Source organism: Homarus americanus, unplaced genomic scaffold, assembly GCF_018991925.1.
Source record: "Homarus americanus isolate GMGI-L3 unplaced genomic scaffold, GMGI_Hamer_2.0 scaffold36576, whole genome shotgun sequence".
Taxonomy (NCBI): Eukaryota; Metazoa; Arthropoda; class Malacostraca; order Decapoda; family Nephropidae; genus Homarus; species Homarus americanus.
Genome location: NW_024715823.1, coordinates 34,309 through 60,844, shown reverse-complemented (window position 1 = coordinate 60,844; position 26,536 = coordinate 34,309). Strand labels below are relative to the sequence as shown.

The 26,536-nt window shown below is 44.7% G+C and overlaps 1 protein-coding gene across 1 annotated transcript in view; it reads left to right on the top strand.

The window, feature by feature from the left end:
* Nucleotides 1-8,500: 8,500 nt before the first annotated feature.
* Nucleotides 8,501-26,536, top strand: part of LOC121857956 (serine/threonine-protein phosphatase with EF-hands pef-1-like) — a gene marked incomplete at its 3' end in the record, with an annotated part of 35,926 nt that continues 17,890 nt past the window's right edge. Inside the window, 8 exon segments of the mRNA XM_042354196.1 lie at nt 8,501-8,521; nt 8,709-8,843; nt 10,256-10,352; nt 10,503-10,663; nt 18,122-18,274; nt 21,357-21,376; nt 21,816-21,988; nt 21,991-22,030. Coding sequence (XP_042210130.1) covers nt 8,501-8,521; nt 8,709-8,843; nt 10,256-10,352; nt 10,503-10,663; nt 18,122-18,274; nt 21,357-21,376; nt 21,816-21,988; nt 21,991-22,030 — 800 coding nt within the window.

Here is a 26,536-nt window from a genome sequence, read left to right as displayed (position 1 = left end):
CAGGAAACAAACATAATAAGATAAATCTGCATTAAATAAAAAAAAATAACGATAGAACACATGTTAAATTACTTTTTTACTCAAAGAGTAAACGCTTTTGAAGTCATGTGTGTTGTCTCATGACCAACAACCCAGACCACGTCTAAACCAAAGCTACCAACAGTCTCAACGTAACTGTCTCGTATATTGTGTGGTTTAATATTTTGACAAACTAAAGAAAATCAATCACCCTAAAATTAATTAATGAAAAGTGTTCAAAGACGTTGTCGTACTCAATAGGTATGGACAGTCACCGCAATAAATTTGCACCCAGACACTGCGGCACCGAAAACGATCGTGGAGGTTTGTGCGTTTCTGGAGGTTGGGTGAGGGAGGGATGCACCCAGTGAAGTTGTCAGTTATGAATTTCAAGGCCACCAGTCTGTGTGGCTTATTAGTGGCGTGAACTTACAGTAAGTACAGTCACTTATAAAAGAAACGCCCCCCCCCTCCCCCAGTCCACAGCCCTTCTAACTCATGGCAGTTCCGATCTGGTAACAGTGTACAGTACCTGACGTAGAGGGTCGGGGTGAGGGGTGGTGTTGGGGTCACATACTTACTCGACCAAGGTTCGAGTGGGTATACGAATGAACTCTCCTTTTGCAGAATAAGCTTAGTTTGGGTATAGGTATAATGCGATGAATAAGGTCAATTTAATACATATTATATTGGTAAGATACATTTATCAAGTTATACTTACCCATATGTTTACCAGTGATTTTAATGAAACACTCGAAGCCGGTATCTAAGGAGAATAGAATGAACTATGGCCAGCCCTACCCATCCTCTCCACTCACTCATTGGTGGGAGTTCCTCTGAGATTTAACGTTCAAGTCTTATCAAACTAATTAGAATGTGTAATCGGATAGACGAAGTAGGATTACACTTGACTGGTAAACCATAATCTCACCTTACATATGGAGCCATAATAATATAAATACGACCAATTAAAAGGGGTGATTGTGATAGCTTATTAATGGGCCTATGTATTCCTGCATGCAAACCACCCAGGTTAATCTAATATAAAATAGGAATAGCAGCGTCTCTGTCTGTCTGTCTGTCTGTTCTGGGCAGCCGAAACGGCACAATCGTTTTTCATCAAACTTGGTGGAAAAATCGCAAAAAAATCGTAGAGTGGAACAAACCTGGTCCCATGTCGATGGTTTCTTTAGGAAGGCATTAATTAACCATTTTTTTTTTACGCTGGAATACGATGCAAGTCTACGGACTTGGCGCACCCTCATTCGTGTACGTTGTCAGCCCACGATTGCAGTTATCATACGGCTCCCTCCTCCTCCCCCCACTTTTTCTATTAGCCTACTTTTTTTTAAATATTGTTTGGATTAGTATAGGAAGGAAGATGAGTAAATAGAAGAATAAAGAAGGGGAAACAGAAAATAGTTAGAGATAACAGGTGGGGGGGAGCTGAGTTTCATCATGCGTCTGGATGCACAGTTTCAACGTTACCAGACCATTTTCGGACCTTACAGCTACAGTGTGTACACTGTACAGTATACTTAGTCCTGTGGCTTACTGTACATGGAAAAGGAAAAGATATAAAATGATAATAACAGGAATGCAAGGACAAGATAGAAAGGGAGAAGAGAAGGAGAAGAAGAGAGACTGAAGCCTTACTATCCTTAAGAGGCGAGTGAGGAAAGGAGATCGGAGAGAAGGATAGTGAAAGGTGGAGGTATGAATGGAGGGATGGAAGGACAGAATAAGAATGGTATAGAAGGATAGTAGAGAAGGAGACAAAGGAAGGACAGCGATAAGTAAAACAAAAATCAGAACAAGTATTTGGATGATAACATGTAGAAATTAGTCGGTCAAATGAAGGTAAAAAGAGTAAGAATAATGAGATACAATATAAAGAAGAAAGAGACACTTATTATAACAACCACGACCATGATTATGACAGCCATGACCATGATTATAACAACCACGACCATGATTATAACAGTCACGACCATGATTATAACAACCACGACCATGATTATAACAACCACGACCATGATTATAACAACCACGACCATGATTATAACAACCACGACCATGATTACTTAAACCTTGACCATGATTATAACAACCGACCATGATTATAACGGTCACGACCATGATTATAGCAACTACGACCATGATTATAACAACCCCGACCATGATTATAACAACCACGACCATGATTATAACTCCTATGACTATGATTATAACAACCACGGCCATGATCATAACAACTACGACCATGATTATAACAACCACTACCATGATTATAGCAACCGCAACTATGATTATATCACCTACGACTATGATCATAGCAACCACGACCATGATTATAACAACGCCGACCATGATTATAACAACCACTACCATGATTATAACAACCACGACCAAGGATTATAACAACCACGACCAAGGATTATAATAAACTAATGACCATGATTATAACAGTCACGACCATGAGATTATAATAACCACGACCATGATTATAAATAACCACGACCATGATTATAACAACCACGACCGGCGATTATAACAACCACGACCATGATTATGACAACCATTAGACCATGATTATAACAACCACGACCATGATTATAACAACCACGACCATGATTATAACAACCACGACCATGATTATAACAACCACGACCATGATTATAACAACCACGACCATGATTATAACAACCACGACTACGATTGAGAATAACCACGGCCAGATTAAACAAACTACGGACTATGTTGATTATAACAGTCACGACTAATGATTATAACAACCACGACCATGATTATAACAGTCACGACCATGATTATAACAACTACTCTAATTATGATTATAACAACCACGACTATGATTATAACAACCACGACCAAGGATTATAAATAACTACGACTATGATTATGACAACCATGACCATGATTATAACAACCACGACCATGATTATAATATCACGACCATGATTATAACAACCACGGCCATGATTGAAATAACCAGGACCATGATTGTAATAACCACGAAATTATGATTATAATAGTCACGACTATGTGATTATAAATAACCACGACCATGATTATAACAACCACGACCATGATTATAAATAACCACGACCATGATTATAACAACCACGACCATGATTATGACAACCATGACCATGATTATAAATAACCACGACCATGATTATAACAGTCACGACCATTGATTATAACAACCACGACCATGATTATAAATAACCACGACCATGATTATAATATTGACTAAGGATTATACAACCACGACCATGATTGAGGAAGAACTATTGCCAAGGATTATAATAAACCACGACCAAGGATTATAACAACCACGACCATGATTATAATAGTCAAATAGACTATGATTATAACAACCATGACCATGATTATAACAACCACGACTATGATTATAACAACCACGACCATGATTATAACAACCACGACCATGATTATAACAACCACGACCATGATTATAAATAACCACGACCATGATTATAACAACCACGACCATGATTATAACAACCACGACTGAAGATTATAACAACCACGACCATGATTATAACAACCACGACTATGATTATAAATAACCACGACCATGATTATAACAACCACGACCATGATTATAACAACACGGCCATGTTTATAAATAACCACGACCATGATTATAATAACCACGACCATGATTATAACAGTCACGACCATGATTATAACAACCACGACCATGATTATAATAGCCACGACCATGATTATAACAACCATGACCATGATTATAAATAACCACGACTATGATTATAATAACCACGACTATGATTATACCAATCACGACTATGATTATAAATAACTACGACCATGATTATAACAACCACGACTATGATCATAACAACCACGACTATGATTTATAACAACCACGACCATGATTATAACAACCACGGCCATGAGTATAACACCCACGACTTTGATTATAACAACCACGACCATGATTATAACAACCACGACTATAATTATAACAACCACGACCATGATTATAACAACCACGAATATGATTATAAAAAACACAAACCATGATTATAACCACGACTATGATTATAACAATCACGACCATGACGACCATGATTATAACAACCACGACTATGATAATAACAACCACGACTATGATTGTTAACACCATGACTATGATTATAACAACCACGACCATGATTATAGCAACCACGACCATGATTATTACAACCACGACCATGATTATAACACCCACGACCATGATTATAGCAACCACGACTATGATTATAACACCAACGACCATGATTATAACACCCACGACCATGATTATAACAACCACGACTATGATTATAACAATCACGACCATGACGACCATGATTGTAAATAAACCACGACTATGATAATGACAACCACAACTATGATTGTAACACCCATGACTATGATTATAACAACCACGACCATGATTATAACAACCACGACCATGATTATAACACCCACGACCATGATTATAACAACCACGACTATGATTATAACAATCACGACCATGACGACCATGATTATAACAACCACGACTATGATAATGACAACCACGACTATGATTGTAACACCCATGACCATGATTATAACACCCACGACCATGATTATAACAACCACGACTATGATAATGACAACCACGACTATGATTGTAACACCCATGACTATGATTATAACAACCACGACTATGATAATGACAACCACGACCATGATTATAACAACCACGACCATGATTATAACAACCACGACTATGATAATGACAACCACGACTATGATTGTAAAAACCCATGACTATGATTATAACAACCACGACTATGATAATGACAACCACGACCATGATTATAACAACCACGACCATGATTATAACAACCACGACTATGATAATGACAACCACGACTATGATTGTAACACCCATGACTATGATTATAACAACCACGACTATGATAATGACAACCACGACCATGATTATAACAACCACGACTATGATAATGACAACCACGACTATGATAATGACAACCACGACTATGATTGTAACAATCCATGACTATGATTATAACAACCACGACTATGATAATGACAACCACGACCATGATTATAACAACCACGACCATCTATCTAATATACTATAGGAATAGCCGTGTGTCTGTCTGTGTGTCTGTTCTGGGCAGCAGAAACGGCACAATCGTTTTTCATCAAACTTGGTGGAAAAATCGCAAAAAAATTCGTAGAGTGGAACAAACCTGGTCCCATGTCGATGGTATCTTTAGGAAGGCATTAATTAACCATTTATTTACGCTGGAAAACGATGTCGCTGTACGCTGTCAGCCGGACGGCGGTTGCGCACTTGCCAAGCGCGAGCGTTTGAACTTTCATGCCTCGGTAAACTGTACCACCAGACCACCAGACTCGCCACCCGGCACAAAGGGCCCACGATCACTTGTATACTCTATATACATATGGGGTTGTAATATTACATGGTTATTTAGTAATGTTATTAGGAGTTTAGAATATAATGCCTTAGTTGTGCATGAAACGAAACATGAACCGAGACAGTGGTTCGTGCACGACGTGATCTTCCACCGCCCACCGCCCAACACCACCCCTCACCCCGACCCTCTACGTCAGGTACTGTACACTGTTACCAGGTCTGAATTGCCATGAGTTAGAAGACCTGTGGACTGGGGGGGGGGGTTCTTTTATGAGTGCCTGTACATGTGATATATTTTCCCTATTATTACTGCGACTAAGCACACTGCCTTGTGGCATATCGCTTGTCACAGGTGCAGTGCATATGACAAATTTCGTGCCCTTTACCACGAACCTTTTTTACGATCGTAAAGAAAACCACTGACCCATGATATACAAGACATTCTCCCAAATTCCATATCCTTCCAAAGTAATTTTTAGCCTTGACAAAGTCAAGATCTGTATTGCTAATATTACCACTACGGCCACAGATTCAGTGCCTTCGGCAGAAACGTCAAACAGGAGCCTCTGGGTATAAATTAATGGTGGCATTCCATCACAAGGCTGCTCCGTTGTAGATGGTACATCAAGGTATCAGGTACTGTACAATGTTCACCATAACTCTACACATTATGCAGGTCAAGCTTGCTCGACAGTAATTATTCGTGCTGTGGTAATCACCCCTTTTGCCACCACGTTCCAGGATCTGGGTCCAAACATCCAATACCTTAAGTAATTGCGTCAAACGGGAGCGTCCTGAAAAACTCATGTTGGTAGTCCTTACAAGGTTGTTTCGTAGCAGATGTTCCATCATGGCGTCTCTTAAAATGCCCTCAAGTACCTTACAGACTATGCTGGTCAAGCTCACGGGCGTATAATTTTTTGTAAAGTGGCGATCATCCTGTTTGAATATAGGACTCACATATGCCAATTTCCAGTCACTGGGGACCTTTTGCTCTTCCATGCATCTGCAGAACAAGATTTTAAGGGGCTTACCATGCTCGTTGTACAACTCTCTTAGCACTCTGGGATGACAGTTTGTCCCAATACAGTCTTCCGAAAGCGTAATGCGAGTCAACGCTTTGTCAAACCGTCTTTCCTTAAACGCAGGGAGATTGTTCGCATCCTCTTGAAACACTGATGAAAAGAATTTATTTAATTCCTCCGCTTTATCCTGATCTGAGTTTTATGTAACTACCACCTTCAAGTCTCAGATCTGATACGTCCACAAATGTCCTTAATTTCGACTTTGCGTAACAGTAAAAGGCCATTGGCTTTGCTTGACCTCACTTGCAATCCGCCTCTGAAACCTCTTTTCAGCCCTTCTACACTCTGACTTTGCTTGGTTCCTGGACCTGGCATACGTCCCTCTGTCCTGCTTATCATTTGCCACAACCCATCTCTTGAATTTCTGAGATTTCCTCTTAACTTTGTTGACCGCCGCATGGCTCATGTGTAACGGTCTTCTTGTATTCTTGGAGACACTGGGTTTGGTCTTGTGTATACATTTATCATTCAAATAGTTCACCTTACTGGGAAATAATGTTCAGAGTGATATTCCCGTTCTTGTTTACCAGCGAGTCAGGCCAGTGAATGCCTACCCCTTATCTCTTCCTTCATCTTGTCGTAATCACCACTGTAATATTTGAACCTTGACCTGCTTTTATCATTAACCAAATAACAGTTAAATCTTAAGGATAATATCATATGATGGCTGGTGCCAACGGGAACTAGTAACAGTTGTTCCAGCTAGGCCACCATACCCTCCTCGTTGGTTATGGTGTTTGCCCCTATAGTGAGTTGGATCTTTAACATGTTGGAATATAAAATTGTCTCTCAGGGTTTCACAAAAAGTAGCAGGATTATTTATGTCATTTTGTGAAATTTCATTCCTCCAATCGATGTCGCCATAGTTGAAGTCCCCCATGACAAGGAGGTGGCTAGAGTGAGCGCTATTGCGTTGCCTATTAAAACTATTAAGTGTCCATGGTTTAACAATCTGCAATTCGGGGATTTGTAGATGCATCCAACAATGAGTAAATCTCTCCCCCTTCAGTTTAATTTTACACCACTTGGATTCTTCAAAAACATCCTCTCCCCGCACCCTCCCTGGCTGGTTCTAAGGTCTTGTCTAACATTGATAACCACACCCTGTTTCAATTTGCCTGAGGAAGGTTCATAAATGAGTCATATCCTCCCTTTCTTACACAACAGTTCAACAACACCTACTATAAGTTTCCAACTCCGCTTTCTTGTCAAGGAAAGTGTCAGCTTTTGTGTACATGACTCTCAAGCCAGAAACAGTCCTCGGTAGTGACTTCGAGTTTGGTGGTTGTTCTGGCTTCCTTCCATTCTCATCAACTTCCTCGTTTACCTAATTCACTGTAATTTGTAGTGTAGGCCAGAAATGACACTGCTTACATGGCTGAGTCCGCACCACAACCATCTTCAAGTCTCGATAGTTATGGCGAGATTCAGTGATTTTGGTGTTGTTCACTCGGTGGGCCAGATCTTTAGAATGTTGCAATAGAGAATTGTCTCAAAGTTTATACAAATAGATTACGAGGTAATTAAAGTCGATTATCACCATAACTGTAATCACCGTGGGCCTGAGGAGTTTGTTTATCGTCTCGTCGAGTTTGTGTTGTAAATATTTCAAATTTTTGTTCAAATTAGGCCCCAAACGACACGCATATTTAACAGGAGGCAAAAAGTGACAGCGGGAGAGGCTGACACCTGGGAATGTTGACAACTGATTTATAATAATTATTAATGTGCCTAGAGAAATCTACTTACTCTACTTAAGAAATAAACCAGAAGAAAATATTGTACTGTAGGTAGAAAAAATTTTTAACGGAAATTCAGTAAAATCATAATGCAATTTCAATTTGATGCAGCACATACAAAAACAGCGTAGACATATAAAATAGGCAAATATAATTAGTCGATTCAACGTAAGATGACTTATGAAAGACCTAAGGTAAGCCTTATAGCTAAATAATTGTATGAACATAAAACATTTCACATTTCTCAACATAAAACAAACGCTCATCCTACCTATTATATAGTACATGATAGTATATAAACACTAGACGATCACAGTAGTCAATAAATACTTTACACGAGCTGCTCCTCAAGGAGTGAGACACTAACGTTTTCTTTGGTGATGCTCCACACTGAAAGCTGCACTGCTGATCCAGCGGTGGTACAGGAGATACTGCGCCAGGCTAGAGATCAGACGACGGTATACCTGGACCATCTTCCAGTCCATCGAGTATGCTGGCGAGCAAGACCAGATGAAGGTGAGACCTGCACTTACAATATCTGATACAGAGAGAAACCCAATACTCTAATATTTCTGCTCCTTTTATCCTTAAACTTGTTATGCTGAGGCATAATTTCGTATTATAATTTTGTAAACTAGGTGTTTTGATTGTTTTCTGTCCTATGCAGCAGTTATTTTGGCAAATTTATTGAACTTTTTTGTGTATATATTGATGTATTAATTATGTAAGAATATTCTCGAATGTATTGCATCGCTTTTCCTATGATTTACTTAATATTGTAAGCCTCGAACAGAGTAAAACATTTTAGAATCTCCCAGGCGTCTCTGGGTGATGCTAGGGTGTTCGAGAGGGATCTGGCGAGGCGTACTTAAACACCAGCGAGCATGCTAGGAGAAGTCGGTCAATCGCTTCTGTTCAGAGTGTGAAGAGCAAGTCTAGTAGAACAACTTGAGACAATTGTTGTGCAAGTATTGTGGAATTGTTGTGATTAATATAAAGTGAAAAGACTAAGGAATTGTACACTGGTAGTGTGCTGACTACAGTATATATTCGAAGTGAAAAGTCCAGCTGTGAAGCCATTACCCTGTTAACAGTGTTGTGAAGAATCAGTGCTTATTAAAGAAGACTACAGTGCACAAGTGTGTTTCTGTGACCTGGTGGAAATCTCCTGCCTGTTGTTTGTCTGTACACTGGCGGGACAGTCAATGGTAATTCGACAACACTTGAGCTATATATTGCTTCTGTACAACCGAACCTAGCCGCTGGTAACCAGTGGTGGAAGCTGGGTAAATGGTGATGGAGGAGTGTCGTAACAAACTTAATACTTTGCATAAATACTTTTGAAGCCTTCCAAGTTTTAATAGTTCCAACAACGTCACACGAAATGGCTTTAGATGTCTCTTATTGATATTTGCTGTGAAAGTCTTGTATAATTTTTTCGCTTCTACTGACAGCTTTAAAACCTGTTTCATGGAGCGAACTTCCCACTGTGGGAGCCTTCATACTGTGGGAATCCCACAGTATATAGGAACTTTTTAAATTTTAAGAGCTTTGTTTTCCTTGGTGTTGTTAACGATATTCCTGGAGTGAGGTGATAACTAGAGCCACGTAGCAGGGCACAGAGGCGCAGAGCCTTCTAGTTTTCATAATTTTTCAATGTTGTTGGGCACTAGAGCATTACTAACTTGATTACCCTCTTAAAGACCTTCGTGGTTGAAGCGCAATAATGATATTATACAACAACAGGTGAGGGTATCAGTAGAACAGGTATTGAGAGTGCAGGTGTTGGTAATGCAGGTAGTGGTAGTGGAGGAGACGAGAGTGTAGGTGTTGGTGGGGCAGTTGTTGAGAGAGCAGGTGTTGGTGGGGCAGGTGTTGGCAGCTTGGCAGAGAAGTGATTAGTACCATTAATGATATGTCTCCCACAGCTGTACGACTTCTTCAACGCCCTCCTCACACACATGACCAACACCACCATGAACGATGTTATGGAGGCCTTGTCACCCCGCGCCTCTCCCTCCACAGGTAGGAGAAAAGAAGAAAGAAAGAAAAAAGAAAAAGAAAGAAAGAAAGAAAGAAAGAAAGAAAGAAAGAAAGAAAGAAAGAAAGAAAAGAAAGAAAGAAAGAAAGAAAGAAAGAAAGATAGAAAGAATAAGAACGAAAGTTATCCCACAGATGAGGAGGGGGAGGAGGATGAGGTGAGCATGAAGAGGCTGCTGGAGGAGGCGTGGGCTGAGGAGGTGAAGGTGGAAGGGAGCTACAAGGGACCGCACCTCACCACGCCGCTCACAACACACTCCATACACCAGCTGGTCGATGCCTACAAGAAAAAGAAGGTCAAGGTTACCCCTCTAATCACACACACACACACACACACACTACCATACCCAGACACTCACAATACACTCACACTGCAACACACACACTCACACAGCACACACACACTTACACTGCTACACACACACTCACACTCACACTGCTACACACACACACCCACACTCACACTGCTACACACACACACACACACACCACCTTGTTACACACACATACTCACACTGCTACACAGACACACTGCCACACAGACAATCACACTGTCACAAAGACACTCACACTGCCACACACTCACACTGCCACACAGACACTCACACTGCCACACAGACACACTGCCACACAGACACACTCCACACAGACTTCACACTGCCACACAGACATTCACACTGCCACACAGACACTCACATCACACAGACACCACACGCCACAACACCACACTGCACACAGACATACACTGCCACAGACACCACCCCACAGACACACACTCACACAGACACTACACTGCCACAGACACACTGCCACACAGACACTCACACTGCCACACACTCACACTGCCACATAGACACACTGCCACACAGACACTAACACTACCACACAGACACTCACACTGCCACACAGACACACTGCCACACAGACACACTGCCACACAAACACTCCACACTGCCACACAGACACCCACACTGCTACACAGACACACTGCCAAACAGACACTCACACTGCCACACAGACAACCACACCCACACAGACCCACACTGCCACACAGACACACTGCCACACAAACACTCACACTGCCACACAGACACCCACACGCCACACAGACACCCTACACAGACACACTGCCACACAAACACTCACACTGCCACACAGACACCCACACTGCCACACAGCACACACTGCCACAGACACTCAGACTGCCACACAGACAACCACACTGCCACACAGACATCCACACTGCCACACAGACACTCACACTGCCACACAGACACTCACACTGCCACACAGACACACTGCCACACAGACACAGACACACTGCCACACAGATACTCACACTACCACACAGACATCCACACTGCCACACAGACATCCACTGCCCCACAGACACTCACACTGCCACACAGACACACTGCCACACAGACACACTGCCACACACAGACACAGACAACACTGCCACACAGACACAGACACACTGCCACACAGATACTCACACTGCCACATAGACACTCACACTGCCACACAGACACTCACACTGCCACACAGACACACTGACACACAGACACTCACACTGCCACAGACGCAGACACACTGCCACACAGACACCACACTGCCACACAGACACAGACACACTGCCACACAGACACTCACACTGAAACACAGACACAGACACATTGCCACACAGACAATCACACTGCCACACAGACACAGACACACTGCCACACAGACACTCACACTGCCACACAGACAATCACACTGCCACACAGACACTGCCACACAGACGCTCACACTGCCACACAGACACACTGCCACACAGACACAGACACACTGCACACAGACACACCCACACAGACACAGACACACTGCCACACAGACACTCACACTGCCACACAGACACAGACACACTGCCACACAGACACCACACTGCCACACAGACACAGACACACTGCCACACACACACAGACACACTGCCACACAGACGTCACACTGCCACACAGACACAGACACACTGCCACACAGACACTCACACTGCCACACAGACACAGACACACTGCCACACAGACGCTCACACTGCCACACAGACACACTGCCACACAGACACAGACACACTGCCACAGACACACTGCCACACAGACACAGACACACTGCCACACAGACTCACACTGCCACACAGACACAGACACACTGCCACACAGACACCTCACACTGCCACACAGACAATCACACTGCCACACAGCACACACTGCCACACAGACGCTCACACTGCCACACAGACACTGCCACACAGACAGACACACTGCCACACAGACACACTGCCACACAGACACACTGCCACACAGACACACTGCCACACAGACAGACACACTGCCACACAGACACTCACACTGCCACACAGACACAGACACACTGCCACACAGACACTCACACTGCCACACAGACACAGACACACTGCCACACAGACACACCTCCAAACAGACACACTGCCACACAGAAACAGACACACTGCCACACAGACGCTCACACTGCTACACACACAGACACAGACACACTGCCACACAGGCACAGACGCACTGCCACACAGACACAGACACACAGACACACTGCCACACAGACACACTGCCACACAGACACAGACACCACACACAGACACACTCCGCCACAGACACTCACACTGCCCACAGACACAGACACACTGCCACACAGACACACTCTCCACACAGACACACCACACAGACAAAGACACTGCCACACAGACACACTGCCACAGACACTCACACTGCCACACAGACACAGACACACTGCCACACAGACACACTGCCACACAGACACACCACACACAGACACACTGCACACACAGACACACTGCCACACAGACACACCACACACACACACTGCCACACAGACACACTGCCACACAGACACACTGCCACACAGACACACCACACACAGACACAGACACTGCCACACAGACACACCACACACAGACACAGACACACTGCCACACAGACACACCACACAGACACAGACACACCACACAGACACACACACAGACACAGACACACACAGACACCCAGCCACACAGACACACCACACTGCCACACAGACACAGACACACCACACACAGACACACTCCAGCCACACCACACAGACACACTTCCACACAGACACACTGCACACACAGACACACAGACACATCACACACAGACACACTCCACACAGACACCACACTGCCACACACACAGACACAGACACACTGCCACACAGACACAGACACACTGCCACACAGGCACAGACGCACTGCCACACAGACAGACACACTGCCACACAGACACACTGCCACACAGACACACTGCCACACAGACACACTGCCACACAGACACTCACACTGCCACACAGACACACTGCCACACAGACACCTCACACTGCTACACACACAGACACAGACACACTGCCACACAGACACAGACACACTGCCACACAGGCACAGACGCACTGCCACACAGACACAGACACACTACACAGCACACACACACTGCCACACAGACACTACACTGTGGGTTCTAGGTTGATACGCCCAGGTTCCTCAGATACTGCATTAAACCATTCCCTAAGGTGCGACCCACATCAGCCGTCTTACAACCAGGTTCCCACTCACTGCTGGGTGAACACAGGCAACGGTCTGTTCCAAAGACACCTCACACTGCTACACACACAGACACTCACACTGCTACACACACAGACACCACACTCACACACACAGACACTCACACTCGCACACACACAGACACTACACAGCTACACACACAGACACTCACACTGCTACACACAGACACTCACACTGCCACGCAGACACTCATATTGCTACACACACAGACACCACACTGCCACACACAGACACAGACACACGGCACACAGACACAGAACACACTGACACACAGACACCCACACTCACACACAGACACTCAGACTGCTACACACACAGACACTCACACCCCACACACATAGACACTGCACTGCCACACAGACACCCCCACTGCCACACACAGACACTCACATTGCCACACAGTCACTCACACTGTTACACACACAGACACTCAGACTGCCACACACACACAGACACTCACACTGCTTCATACACAGACACTCACACTGCCACACAGACACTCACACTGCTACACACACATACACTCACACTGCCACACAGACACAGACACGCTGTCACACAGACACAGACGCACTGCCACACAGACACCCACACTGCGACACAGACACTCCACACTGCCACACAGACACACCACACACAGACACACTGCCACACAGACACAGACACACTGCCACACAGACACAGGCACACTGCCACACAGACACACTGCCACACAGACACTCACACTGTGGGTTCTCTAGGCATACGCCCAGGTTCCTCAGATATTACTGCATTAAACCATTCCCCAAGGTGCGACCCACATCAGCCGTCTTACAACCAGGTTCCCACTCACTGCTGGGTGAACACAGGCAACGGTCTGTTCCAAAGACACTCACACTGCTACACACACAGACACTCCACACTGCTACACACACAGACACTCACACTGCTACACACACACAGACACTCACACTGCTACACAGACACTCACACTGCTACACAGACACTCACACTGTGGGTTCTAGGTTAAGGCATACGCCCAGGTTCCTCAGATATTACTGCATTAAACCATTCCCAGGTGCGACCCACATCAGCCGTCTTACAACCAGGTTCCACTCACTGCTGGGTGAACAGGCAACGGTCTGTTCCAAAGACACTCACACTGCCACACACAGACACTCACACTGCTACACACACAGACACTCACACCACACACAGACACCCACGCTGCTACACACACAGACACTACACTGCCACACAGACACTCACACTGCCACACAGACACTCACACTGCTACACACATAGACACTCACACTGCTACACACACAGACACTACACTGCTACACACACAGACACCACACTGCCACGCAGGCACTCACACTGCCACACACACAGACACTCACACTGCTACACACACACAGACACCACACAGCTACACACACAGACACCACACTGCTACACACACAGACACTCACACTGCTACACACACACAGACACTCACACTGCACACACACAGACACTCACACAGCTACACACACAGACACCACACTGCTACACACACAGACACTCACACTGCCATGCAGGCACCACTGCCACACAGACACCCACACTGCTACACACACAGACACTCACACAGCTACACACACAGACACTCACACTGCTACACACACAGACACTCACACTGCTACACACACAGACACTCACACTGCTACACACATAGACACTCACACTGCTACATACACAGACACCACACCACACACACACAGACACACCACACCACACACACACAGACATCACACTCCACGCAGGCACTCACACTGCCACACAGACACTCACACTGCTACACACATAGACACTCACACTGCTACACACACAGACACTCACAATGCTACACACACAGACACCTCACACTGCTACACACACAGACACTCACAGTGCTACACACATAGACACTCACACTGCTACACAGACACCACACTGCCACACAGACACTCACACTGCTACACACACAGACACTCACAATGCTACACACACAGACACTCACACTGCTACACACAGACACTCACACTGCTACACAGACACCTCACACTGCCACGCAGGCACTCACACTGCCACACAGACACCACACTGCTACACACAGACACCACACTGCTACACACACAGAGACACTCACAATGCTACACACACAGACACTCACACTGCCACGCAGGCACTCACACTGCTACACACACAGACACTCACACTGCTACACACACAGACACTCACACAGCACACAGACACTCACACTGCTACACACACAGACACTCACACTGCACACACACACAGACACTCACACTGCTACACACAGACACTCACACAGCCACACAGACACCACACTGCCACACACACAGACACTCACACAGCCACACACAGACACTCACACAGCTACACACACAGACACCACACACACAGACACTCACAGCCACACACACAGACACTCACACTCCTACACACACAGACACTCACACTGCCACGCAGGCACTCACACTGCCACACACACAGACACTCACAATGCTACACACAGACACTCACACTGCCACGCAGGCACTCACACTGCTACACACACAGACACTCACACTGCTACACACACAGACACTCACACAGCTACACACACAGACACTCACACTGCTACACACACAGACACTCACACTGCTACACACAGACACTCACACTGCTACACACACAGACACTCACACAGCTACACACACAGACACTCACACTGCTACACACACAGACACCACACTGCTACACACACAGACACTCACACTGCTACACACACAGACACCACACTTCTACACACACAGACACTCACACTGCCACACAGACACTCACACTGCTACACACACAGACACTCACACTGCCACACAGACACTCACACTGCTACACAAACAGACACTCACACTGCCACACAGACACTCATACTACCACACAAACAGTCTCACTCCACACAGACACTCACACTACACACGCAGACACTCACACTGCCACGCAAACACTATACTCCACACAAAGTCCCACTGCCACACAGACACTCACACTGCTACACACACAGACACTCACACTGCTACACACACAGACACTCACACAGCTACACACACAGACACTCACACTGCTACACACACAGACACTCACACTGCTACACACACAGACACTCACACTGCTACACACACAGACACTCACACTTCCACGCAGGCACTCACACTGCTACACACACAGACACTCACACTGCTACACACACAGACACTCACACTGCTACACACACAGACACTCACACTGCCACACAGACACTCCACACTGCCACACAGACACCACACTGCTACACACACAGACAGTCACACTGCCACACAGACACTCATACTACCACACAAACAGTCTCACTGCCACACAGACACCTCACACTGCTACACACGCAGACACCACACTGCCACGCAGACACCACACTGCCACGCAGACACTCACACTGCCACGCAGACACACTCACACTGCCACACAGACACTCACACTGCTACACACACAGACACTCACACTGCCACAAGACACTCACATTGCCACACAGACACTCACACTGCTACACAACCACTCACACTACCACACAAACAGTCTCACTACCACACAAACAGTCTCACTGCCACACAGACACTCACACTGCTACACAGACACACTGCTACACACACTCACGCTACTACTCAGACATCATATTACTGCTCAGACATTCACACTGCCACACATGACACTCACACTGCCAGACATTCACAACCTCATTGTCACACCGCCACACTTTCACACAACCTTTAATGACTTTGTAAATTCTAAATTCTTTAAGCCTTATTTTCAGTGTAGCAGCTTGGTACATAACGTACAGTACAGTATGGCAAAAAAAAAATATTCGTAGATTGTATTTTCCGCTAGTGGTGAAAATATTAGTGTACTACAACAACGCTGCACACACACACACTAGGTATACTTGTGCTTCTAACTATTTTCGCTCCATTCTGATTATTTATTACCTGTCCCACACCTGCCCTACATGATCCTCAGCGATTAGCTATACACTGTTTGTCTGGTACAGGCACTACACGTCCGCTACGTGTACGTGTTGCTGAGGGAGGGTGTGCGGGTGTTGCGGCAGCGAGCCACCGTCACCCACGCCTCCACCGCCATCTCCGGCCAGATTACCGTGGTGGGTGATCTGCACGGAAAGCTGGACGACTCTCACTATACTGTATAAGGTAAGTGTCCTCTTAATAGGTCAGCTACCTTGTGTACTTCTATACTTCTAATGTTCATTCTATCCACTCGCTACAAAAAGTATCTGCAAGGTGGAGTCCGATGGATGTCAAAATGAACAATACGACTCCTGTTGTCTCGGTAGGGTTGTCAAAATCATTCGTCCGTTGTCTTATTGTCTAAAAAAAAAATTGCTGATTCTATTTGTAGCTAGTATACACTACCCCTTATTACACGTTACTCCCACTACTTTTCAGTTTATTTGGAACAGTTCAAAACTCGAAACAATTAAGTATCATTCAAATCGGTTCCATAAAAAGGAATATCATTGGAACAATACTCGAGACACGCTTCATAACAGTTGGACAAAGTGTGTCTGTACAGACATTTTATAAAAATATGCGAGTCAATAGGGCAAATATTAATAACACTGATAACATTACAATATAGACACGGTAACATTATCGAAAATGGAATGCCGTACTGCTAGAAGACTGTTTGAGAGCTTTGTGGGTTCAAATACCGTATGACACCCATTAGTCTATGTCCTTGGGTAGGATTTACTGTCGACGTCTTTTAATGAATAAATAGTGGCACTGTGTTTTTTGTATGGTGGTAAACTTCCATGGCCTGCAGATGGCCACAAAGGCCACGACCATTTACGAATTTGGCCCAAAGCCTGAAAATCGTATTTTTTACTAACATAGGCAAGTTGCATATGAAAATAGGGATTTTGTGGGACCGGAAATCGACTGGAATCATTATTTTTGGCCTACAAGGTTGTTAGAAGCCAAGAACGGTCACTCCCACTTTTGGCATATGTGTACACTCAAAGATTTGGCAAGAGCCCATGTGGCTACATTTAGGAAGACCATGACTTCTTATGATGAAGCAGTAATTGCTTTTGATACTTACAAAGGTGTTGATTCTAAAGAATTCCATGCATAAAAAGAGTTGGTTCAATAAAGGCAATCAGGTATGATGTCCAAGATAATACAAGCCTGAAAGAAGTCTCCCTTAAGAAACTGCTTGTCCACCACGATACCAAGCTGACACAGTACTTGGCGATGAAGTGTATTGAGTATGTTGAGAAGCTGCTTATAGTGTTCTATCATGGCACAAGCTGCTTCAAACAGGCACGACATTAAGACACATACATTGAAAACAAACCACAATGAGGCGGATACTCGGATGATTTATGGAGCTGTCAAGGAATATGAGCGTCTCAGAGAGGGAAGTGAATCATTGTACCATTAAAAGATCCAAAGAAGATATCGATGGTATTTCATAGTCCAGACACAGATGTACTTACTGCTCCTACAACTACAGGGTAGGTCATCACCACTCTTTCACTCCAAATACTTAGATCAACTTGAAAAGTTCTACCATTAGCATCAAAGCAGTTGTACAAGCTCTAGGGCCACAACTTAGTGAGTACCTTTGCCTTTCATGTATTAACAGGAACAGATACTACTGTGAAATTTCCTGGGATATCAAAGACGATATGGTTTACTCTCTTAAATAATTACAAGAGTGATAACCTGAAAACTCTTTTCGACGCTCTCAAGACATCAGAGCCTCTCAGTGAGTCTGTTATTAGGTCCCTGGGAGTATCATTCTAGGTTACTATGGCAAGAACAGTTATGATGACCAGGTAGATGCAAAGTGTCTTAGTGAGTTATGGTGGAAAAAAAAAGCAGTGAGGAAATGCCTCCAACCTCATCCGCCTTTAAACAACACTGCTTGAGGACTCAAGCACAAACAATAGTTTGCACTCAATCTTCAATTGGTATCCAAGAGATCCTGTCATGCTCATGCTTTAAAAGTGTACATTGTGAGAATCAAGATATTCATTCTGTGGTTAATGATGATTTTGATGGTAACGCCTTTTTAAGTAATTGTTATATGTAAGGTATAACGTATCATCATTTGTTTTCATTAGAATTTATTAACAATCTTATTTAAGTGTAAAAATACTTGCTTTACTTTTTTAGGTTCTTGGTATTGAAGTTCTTTCTTTAATTAAGAAACTTTAATTACTTTCATTAGCTTTTCACACACACACATGTGTGCATGTGATAAATTTTATATACTTTGTACGGAGACATTTTCACATTCAAATGTTTATATTGGAGGGAATTAGGTAATTTTTATATATTTTTTCTATATAATAATGAAAAAAAATTCTCAAACTTACCTTATTTTTCAGTTCCATACCGTATGTGTACAGCAAATTACTATTATCTTTGAATATGTGCCGCGAGTGTTACTCAGACTCAAATGAATATTATAATGAGTACGTTTAAAATGAGCTCTTTTGACCTACTGTAAGCCAATAAACAACAGATCTGATGTAGTGTGAATAGTGTTTTCTTTATAACATATTGCAATATAACTTGTTATAGCTTCCAAAAGATCTTTCACTCTCTCTCTATATATATATATATATATATATATATATATATATATATATATATATATATATATATATATATATATATATATATATATATATATATATATATTACCTGTATTTTTGGGCATCAAAGAGGTGCGTTGCCGTTCTTGGCTTCCAACAGCCTTGTAGGCCAAAAGTAATGATTCCAATCGGTTTTGGTCCCACAAAACCTATATTTTCATACTCAACTTACCTTTGTTAGTCAAAAATACGATTTTCAGGTTTTTGGCCACCGAAAAAGGTCGTTGCCATTGTGGCCATCTGCAGGCCATGGGAGTTTGCCACCATACGGATCCTTAATAAGAATGGTATGGAAAAAAAAACAGTGCCACCTTTTATTCATTAAATTAAATCGGCAGTACGTAAGGACATAGACTACATATTCGTACCTACTTTACGGTTGACTATGTATGTTGGTGATCTGTCAGTGTAATAACTGCACGTCTGTCGAAGTAATCTGATGGAATGTTGATTTATGATGAGATGGTGTCAAAGGTTATGACGCAGTGATATAATGCAAAATATTATCTATATATTATGAATTTCCGTGGGAGTAAAGTGAAAAGGGCAGTACAACGAGACCACGGTGTAGTTAGGCAAAATTGTTTTATATTCTTAGACACAGAATCAAGTCCACAAGTAAGTACTGTATATAACAGTCAGCGTCGAATAAAACTATTGAATGATTAAAAAGATTATCATTATAAAAGTACGACCTCATAATAATAATAATAATAATAATAATAATAATAATAATAATAATAATAATAATAATAATAATAATAATAATAATAATAATAATAATAATAATAATAATAATAATAATAATAATAATAATAATAATAATAATAATAATAATAATAATAATAATAATAATAATAATAATAATAAAGCTCTACTTGCACTATACCTCCCCGGACAGACCCTCGTTGTTAGGCAGGATTGGTGTTGTGTGTAGTGCTCACGGCACACTCACAAAATGAAACATATTAACATATACATCAAAAGCCGCCCATCTAGATTCTCCTCTTATTATATTTCACTACTGAGCAATCGCCATACAAGTGCTCACCTACAGTACCACAGGTAACACTGGTCTGCCCTCCATTGATGATGATAATCCTCCACCCGACAGAACGGTTCCTTCCACTGACAACCCTTACGTGTTCAACGGTGACTTCGTGGATCGTGGCCAGAAGTCCATGGAAGTGATATTGTTATTGCTGGCGCTGGTAATCGCCTTCCCCGCTGAGGCCACCGCGGCAACCACGAGGACCTGGTCATGAACGCAAGGTGAGTCAAGCAGCCAGATACCGTGCGTCAGGCAAACAGGTGAGTGAAACAGCCAGGTGAATGAAGGAGGAGTGAAACAGCCAGGTGAGTGAAGTAGGAAGGTGAATGAAACAGCCAGGTGAATGAAGTAGGCAGGTGAGTGAAAGAGCCAGGTGAGTGAAGAGGAGAAGGCAGGTGAGTGAAACAGCCAGGTGAGTGATGAAAGTGAAACAGGTGAATGAAGTAGGCAGGTGAGTGAAAGAGCCAGGTGAGGAAGGAGGCAGGTTAGTGAAGAGGTGAGTGAAGTAGGAAGGTGAATGAACAGCCAGGTGAATGAAGTAGGCAGGTGAGTGAAACAGCCAGGTGAGGAAGTAGGCAGGTTAGTGAAAGAGCCAGGAGAGGGAAGTAGGCAGGTGACTGAAGAGGCAGGAGAAACAGCCAGGTGAATGAGGCAGGTGAGTGAAACAGCAGGTGAGTGAAGCAGGAGAGGAAAGAGCCAGGTGAGTGAAGAGGAAGGTGAATGAAACAGCCAGGTGAATGAAGTAGGCAGGTGAGTGAAAGACAGGTGAGTGAAGGAGTGAAGAGGCAGGTGAGTGAAACAGCCAGGTGAGTGAAGTAGGCAGGTGAGTGAAACAGCCAGGTGAATGAAGTAGGCAGGTGAGAAACAGCAGGTGAGTGAAGTAATGAAAGAGCCAGGTGAGAAGAGAAGGTGAATGAAACAGCCAGGAAGGCAGAAGGTGAATCAAAGAAGAAAGAAACAGCCAGGTGAGTGAAGAGGCAGGTTAGTGAAAAGAGCCAGTGAGTGAAGGAAAGGTGAAGAGTAGGCAGGTGAGTGAAACAGCCAGGTGAATGAAGTAGGCAGGTGAGTGAAAGAGCCAGGTGAGTGAAGTAGGCAGGTTAGTGAAAGAGCCAGGTGAGTGAAGTAGGAAGGTGAATGAAACAGCCAGGTGAATGAAGTAGGAAGGTGAATGAAACAGCCAGGTGAATGAAGTAGGCAGGTGAGTGAAACAGCCAGGTGAGTGAAGTAGGCAGGTTTGTGAAAGACCCAGGTGAGTGAAGTAGGCAGGTGAGTAATAGGCAGGTGAGTGAAACAGCCAGGTGAGGAAGCAGGTGAGTGAAAAGCCAGGTGAGTGAAGTAGGCAATGAAACAGACAGGTGAGTGAAGTGAGGCAGGTGAATGAAGCAGCCAGGTGAGGAAACAGCCAGGTGAGGAAACATAAGGAAGAATAAATAAGATATAAGCAGGCAGGTGAGGAAGTAGGCAGGTGAGTGAAAGAAGAAGTAAGAAGTGAAACAGACAGGTGAGTGAAACAGCCAGGTGAATGAAACAGACAGGAGTGAAGTAGGCAGGTTAATGGTGAGAAACAGCCAGATGAGTGAAGTAGGCAGGTGAGTGAAACAGCCAGGTGAGAAAGCAGGTGAGTGAATGAAACAAGTGAATGAAGTAGGCAGGTGAGATAAACAGCCAGGTGAATGAAGTAGGCAGGTGAATGAAACAGCCAGGTGAGTGAAGTAGGCAGGTGAATGAAACAGACAGGTGAGTGAAGTAGGCAGGTGAGTGAAACAGCTAGGTGAATGAAGTAGGCAGGTAAAAAACAGACAGGTGAGGAAGTAGGCAGGTGAGAAGCAGGTGAGTGAAACAGCCAGAGAAATGAGCCAGGTGAGAAGAGAGAGTGAAACAGCCAGGTGAATGAAGTAGCAATGAACAGTGAGTGAAGTAGGCAGGTGAGTGAAACAGAGAAGCATCCAGTGAGTGAAACATCCAGGTGAGTGAAGTAGGCAGGTGAGTGAAACAGCCAGGTGAGGAAACATCCAGGTGAGTGAAACAGCCAGGTGAGTGAAGTAGCAGGTGAGTGAAACATCCAGGTGAGTGAAGTGGCCAGGTGAGTGAAACATCCAGGTGAGTGAAGTAGGCAGGTGAGTGAAGTGAGGCAGGTGAGTGAAACAGCCAGGTGAGTAAACAGAGGCAGAGGAAACAGAATGAAGTAGGCAGGTGAATGACAGGTGAGTGAAGTAGGCAGGTGAGAAACAGCCAGGTGAGTGAAACATCCAGGAGTGAAACATCCAGGTGAGTGAAGTAGGCAGGTGAGTGAAACAGCCAGGTTAGTGAAACAGCCAGGTGAGAAACAGCCAGGTGAGTGAAGCAGGTGAGTGAAGCAGGCAGGTGAGTGAAGTAGGCAGGTGAGTGAAACAGCTAGGTGAGTAAAACAGCCAGGTGAGTGAAGTAGGCAAGAGGGAAACAGCCAGGTGAGTGAAACATCCAGGTGAGTGAAGTAGGCAGGTGAATGAAAACAGTAAAACATCTATGAAGTAGGCAGGTGAGTGAAACAGCCAGGTGAGAGGAAACATCCAGGAGTGAAGTAGGCAAGGAGTGAAACAGCCAGGTGAGTGAAGCAGGCAGGTGAGTGAAACACAGGTGAGTGAAACAGCCAGGTGAGTGAAGCAGGGCAGGTGAGTGAAACAGCCAGGTGAGTGAAGTAGGCAGGAGTGAAGCAGGCAGGAGTGAACAGCCAGGTGAGTGAAGTAGGCAGGTGAGTGAAACAGCCAGGTGAGTGAAACATCCAGGTGAGTGAAACAGCCAGGTGAGTGAAACATCCAGGAGTGAAACATCCAGGTGAGTGAAGTAGGCAGGTGAGTGAACAGCCAGGTGAGTGAAACCCAGGTGAGTGAAACAGCCAGGTGAGTGAAGTAGGCAGGTGAGTGAAGAGGCAGGTGAGTGAAACAGCCAGGTGAGTAAAACAGTCAGGTGAGTGAAGCAGGCAGGTGAGGAAACAGCCAGGTGAGTGAAACATCCAGGAGTGAAGTAGGCAGGTGAATGAAACAGCCAGGTGAGTGAAACATCCAGGTGAGTGAAGTAGGCAGGTGAGTGAACAGCCAGGTGAGTGAAACATCCAGGTGAGTGAAGTAGGCAAGTGAGTGAACAGCCAGGTGAGTGAAGTAGGCAGGTGAGTGAAACAGCCAGGTGAGTGAAACAGCCAGGTGAGTGAAGTAGGCAGGAGTGAAACAGCCAGGTGAGTGAAGTAGGTGAGTGAAGTAGACAGGTGAGAAACAGCTGAGAGTGAAGGCAGGTGAGTGAAACAGCCAGGTGAGTGAAAATCCAGGTGAGTGAAACAGCCAGGTGAGTGAAGGCAGGTGAGTGAAACAGCCAGGTGAGTGAAGTAGGCAGGTGAGTGAAATAGCCAGGTAAGTGAAGTAGGCAGGAGTGAAACAGCCAGGTGAGTGAAGTAGGCAGGAGTGAAACAGCCAGGTGAGTGAAGAGAGAGTGAAACAGCCAGGTGAGTGAAACATCCAGGTGAGTGAAGTAGGCAGGTGAGTGAAATGGCCAGGTGAGTGAAACATCCAGGAGTGAAGAGGCAGGTGAGTGAAACATCCAGGTGAGTGAAGTAGGCAGGTGAGGAAACATCCAGGTGAGTGAAGTAGGCAGGTGAGTGAACAGCCAGGTGAGTAAAACAGCCAGGTGAGTGAAGTAGGCAGGTGAGTGAAGTAGGCAGGTGAGGAAACAGCTAGGTGAGTAAAACAGCCAGGAGTGAAGTAGGCAGGTGAGTGAAGTAGGCAGGTGAGTGAAACAGCCAGGTGAGTAAAACAGCCAGGTGAGGAAGAGGCAGGTGAGTGAAACAGCCAGGTGAGTGAAACATCCAGGAGTGAAGTAGGTGATTGAAACAGCCAGGTGAGTGAAACATCCAGGTGAGTGAAGTAGGCAGGTGAGTGAAACAGCCAGGTGAGTGAAACATCCAGGTGAGTGAAGTAGGCAGGTGAGTGAAACAGCCAGGTGAGAAGTAGGCAGGTGATTGAAACAGCCGGGTGAGTGAAACAGCCAGGGAGTTAAGTAGGCAGGTGAGTGAAACAGCCAGGTGAGTGAAACATCCAGGTGAGGAAGTAGGCAGGTGGTGAAACAGCCAGGTGAGTGAAACATCCAGGTGAGTGAAGTAGGTGAGTGAAACAGCCAGGTGAGTGAAACATCCAGGTGAGTGAAGTAGGCAGGTGAATGAAACAGCCAGGTGAGTGAAACATCCAGGTGAGTGAAGTAGGCAGGAGTGAAACAGCCAGGTGAGTGAAAAACACCAGGTGAGTGAAGGCAGGTGAGTGAAACAGCCAGGTGAGTGAAGGAGGTGAGTGAAACAGCCAGGTGAGTGAAACAGCCAGGTGAGTGAAGTAGGCAGGTGAGTGAAACAGCCAGGTGAGTGAAGTAGGCAGGTGAGTGAAGTAGGCAGGTGAGTGAAACAGCTAGGAGGTGAAGTGGTGAGTGAAACACAGGTGAGTGAAGTAGGCAGGTGAGTGAAACAGCCAGGTGGGAAGTAGGCAGGTGAGTGAAACAGCCAGGAGTGAAGTAGGCAGGTGAGTGAAGTAGGCAGGTGAGTGAAACAGCCAGGTGAGTGAAACACAGGTGAGTGAAGTTGGCAGGAGAGAACAGCCAGGTGAGTGAAGTAGGCAGGTGAGTGAAACAGCTAGGTGAATGAAGTAGGCAGGTGGAATGAAACAGACAGGTGAGTGAAGTAGGCAGGTGAGTGGAGAGGCAGTTGAGTGAAA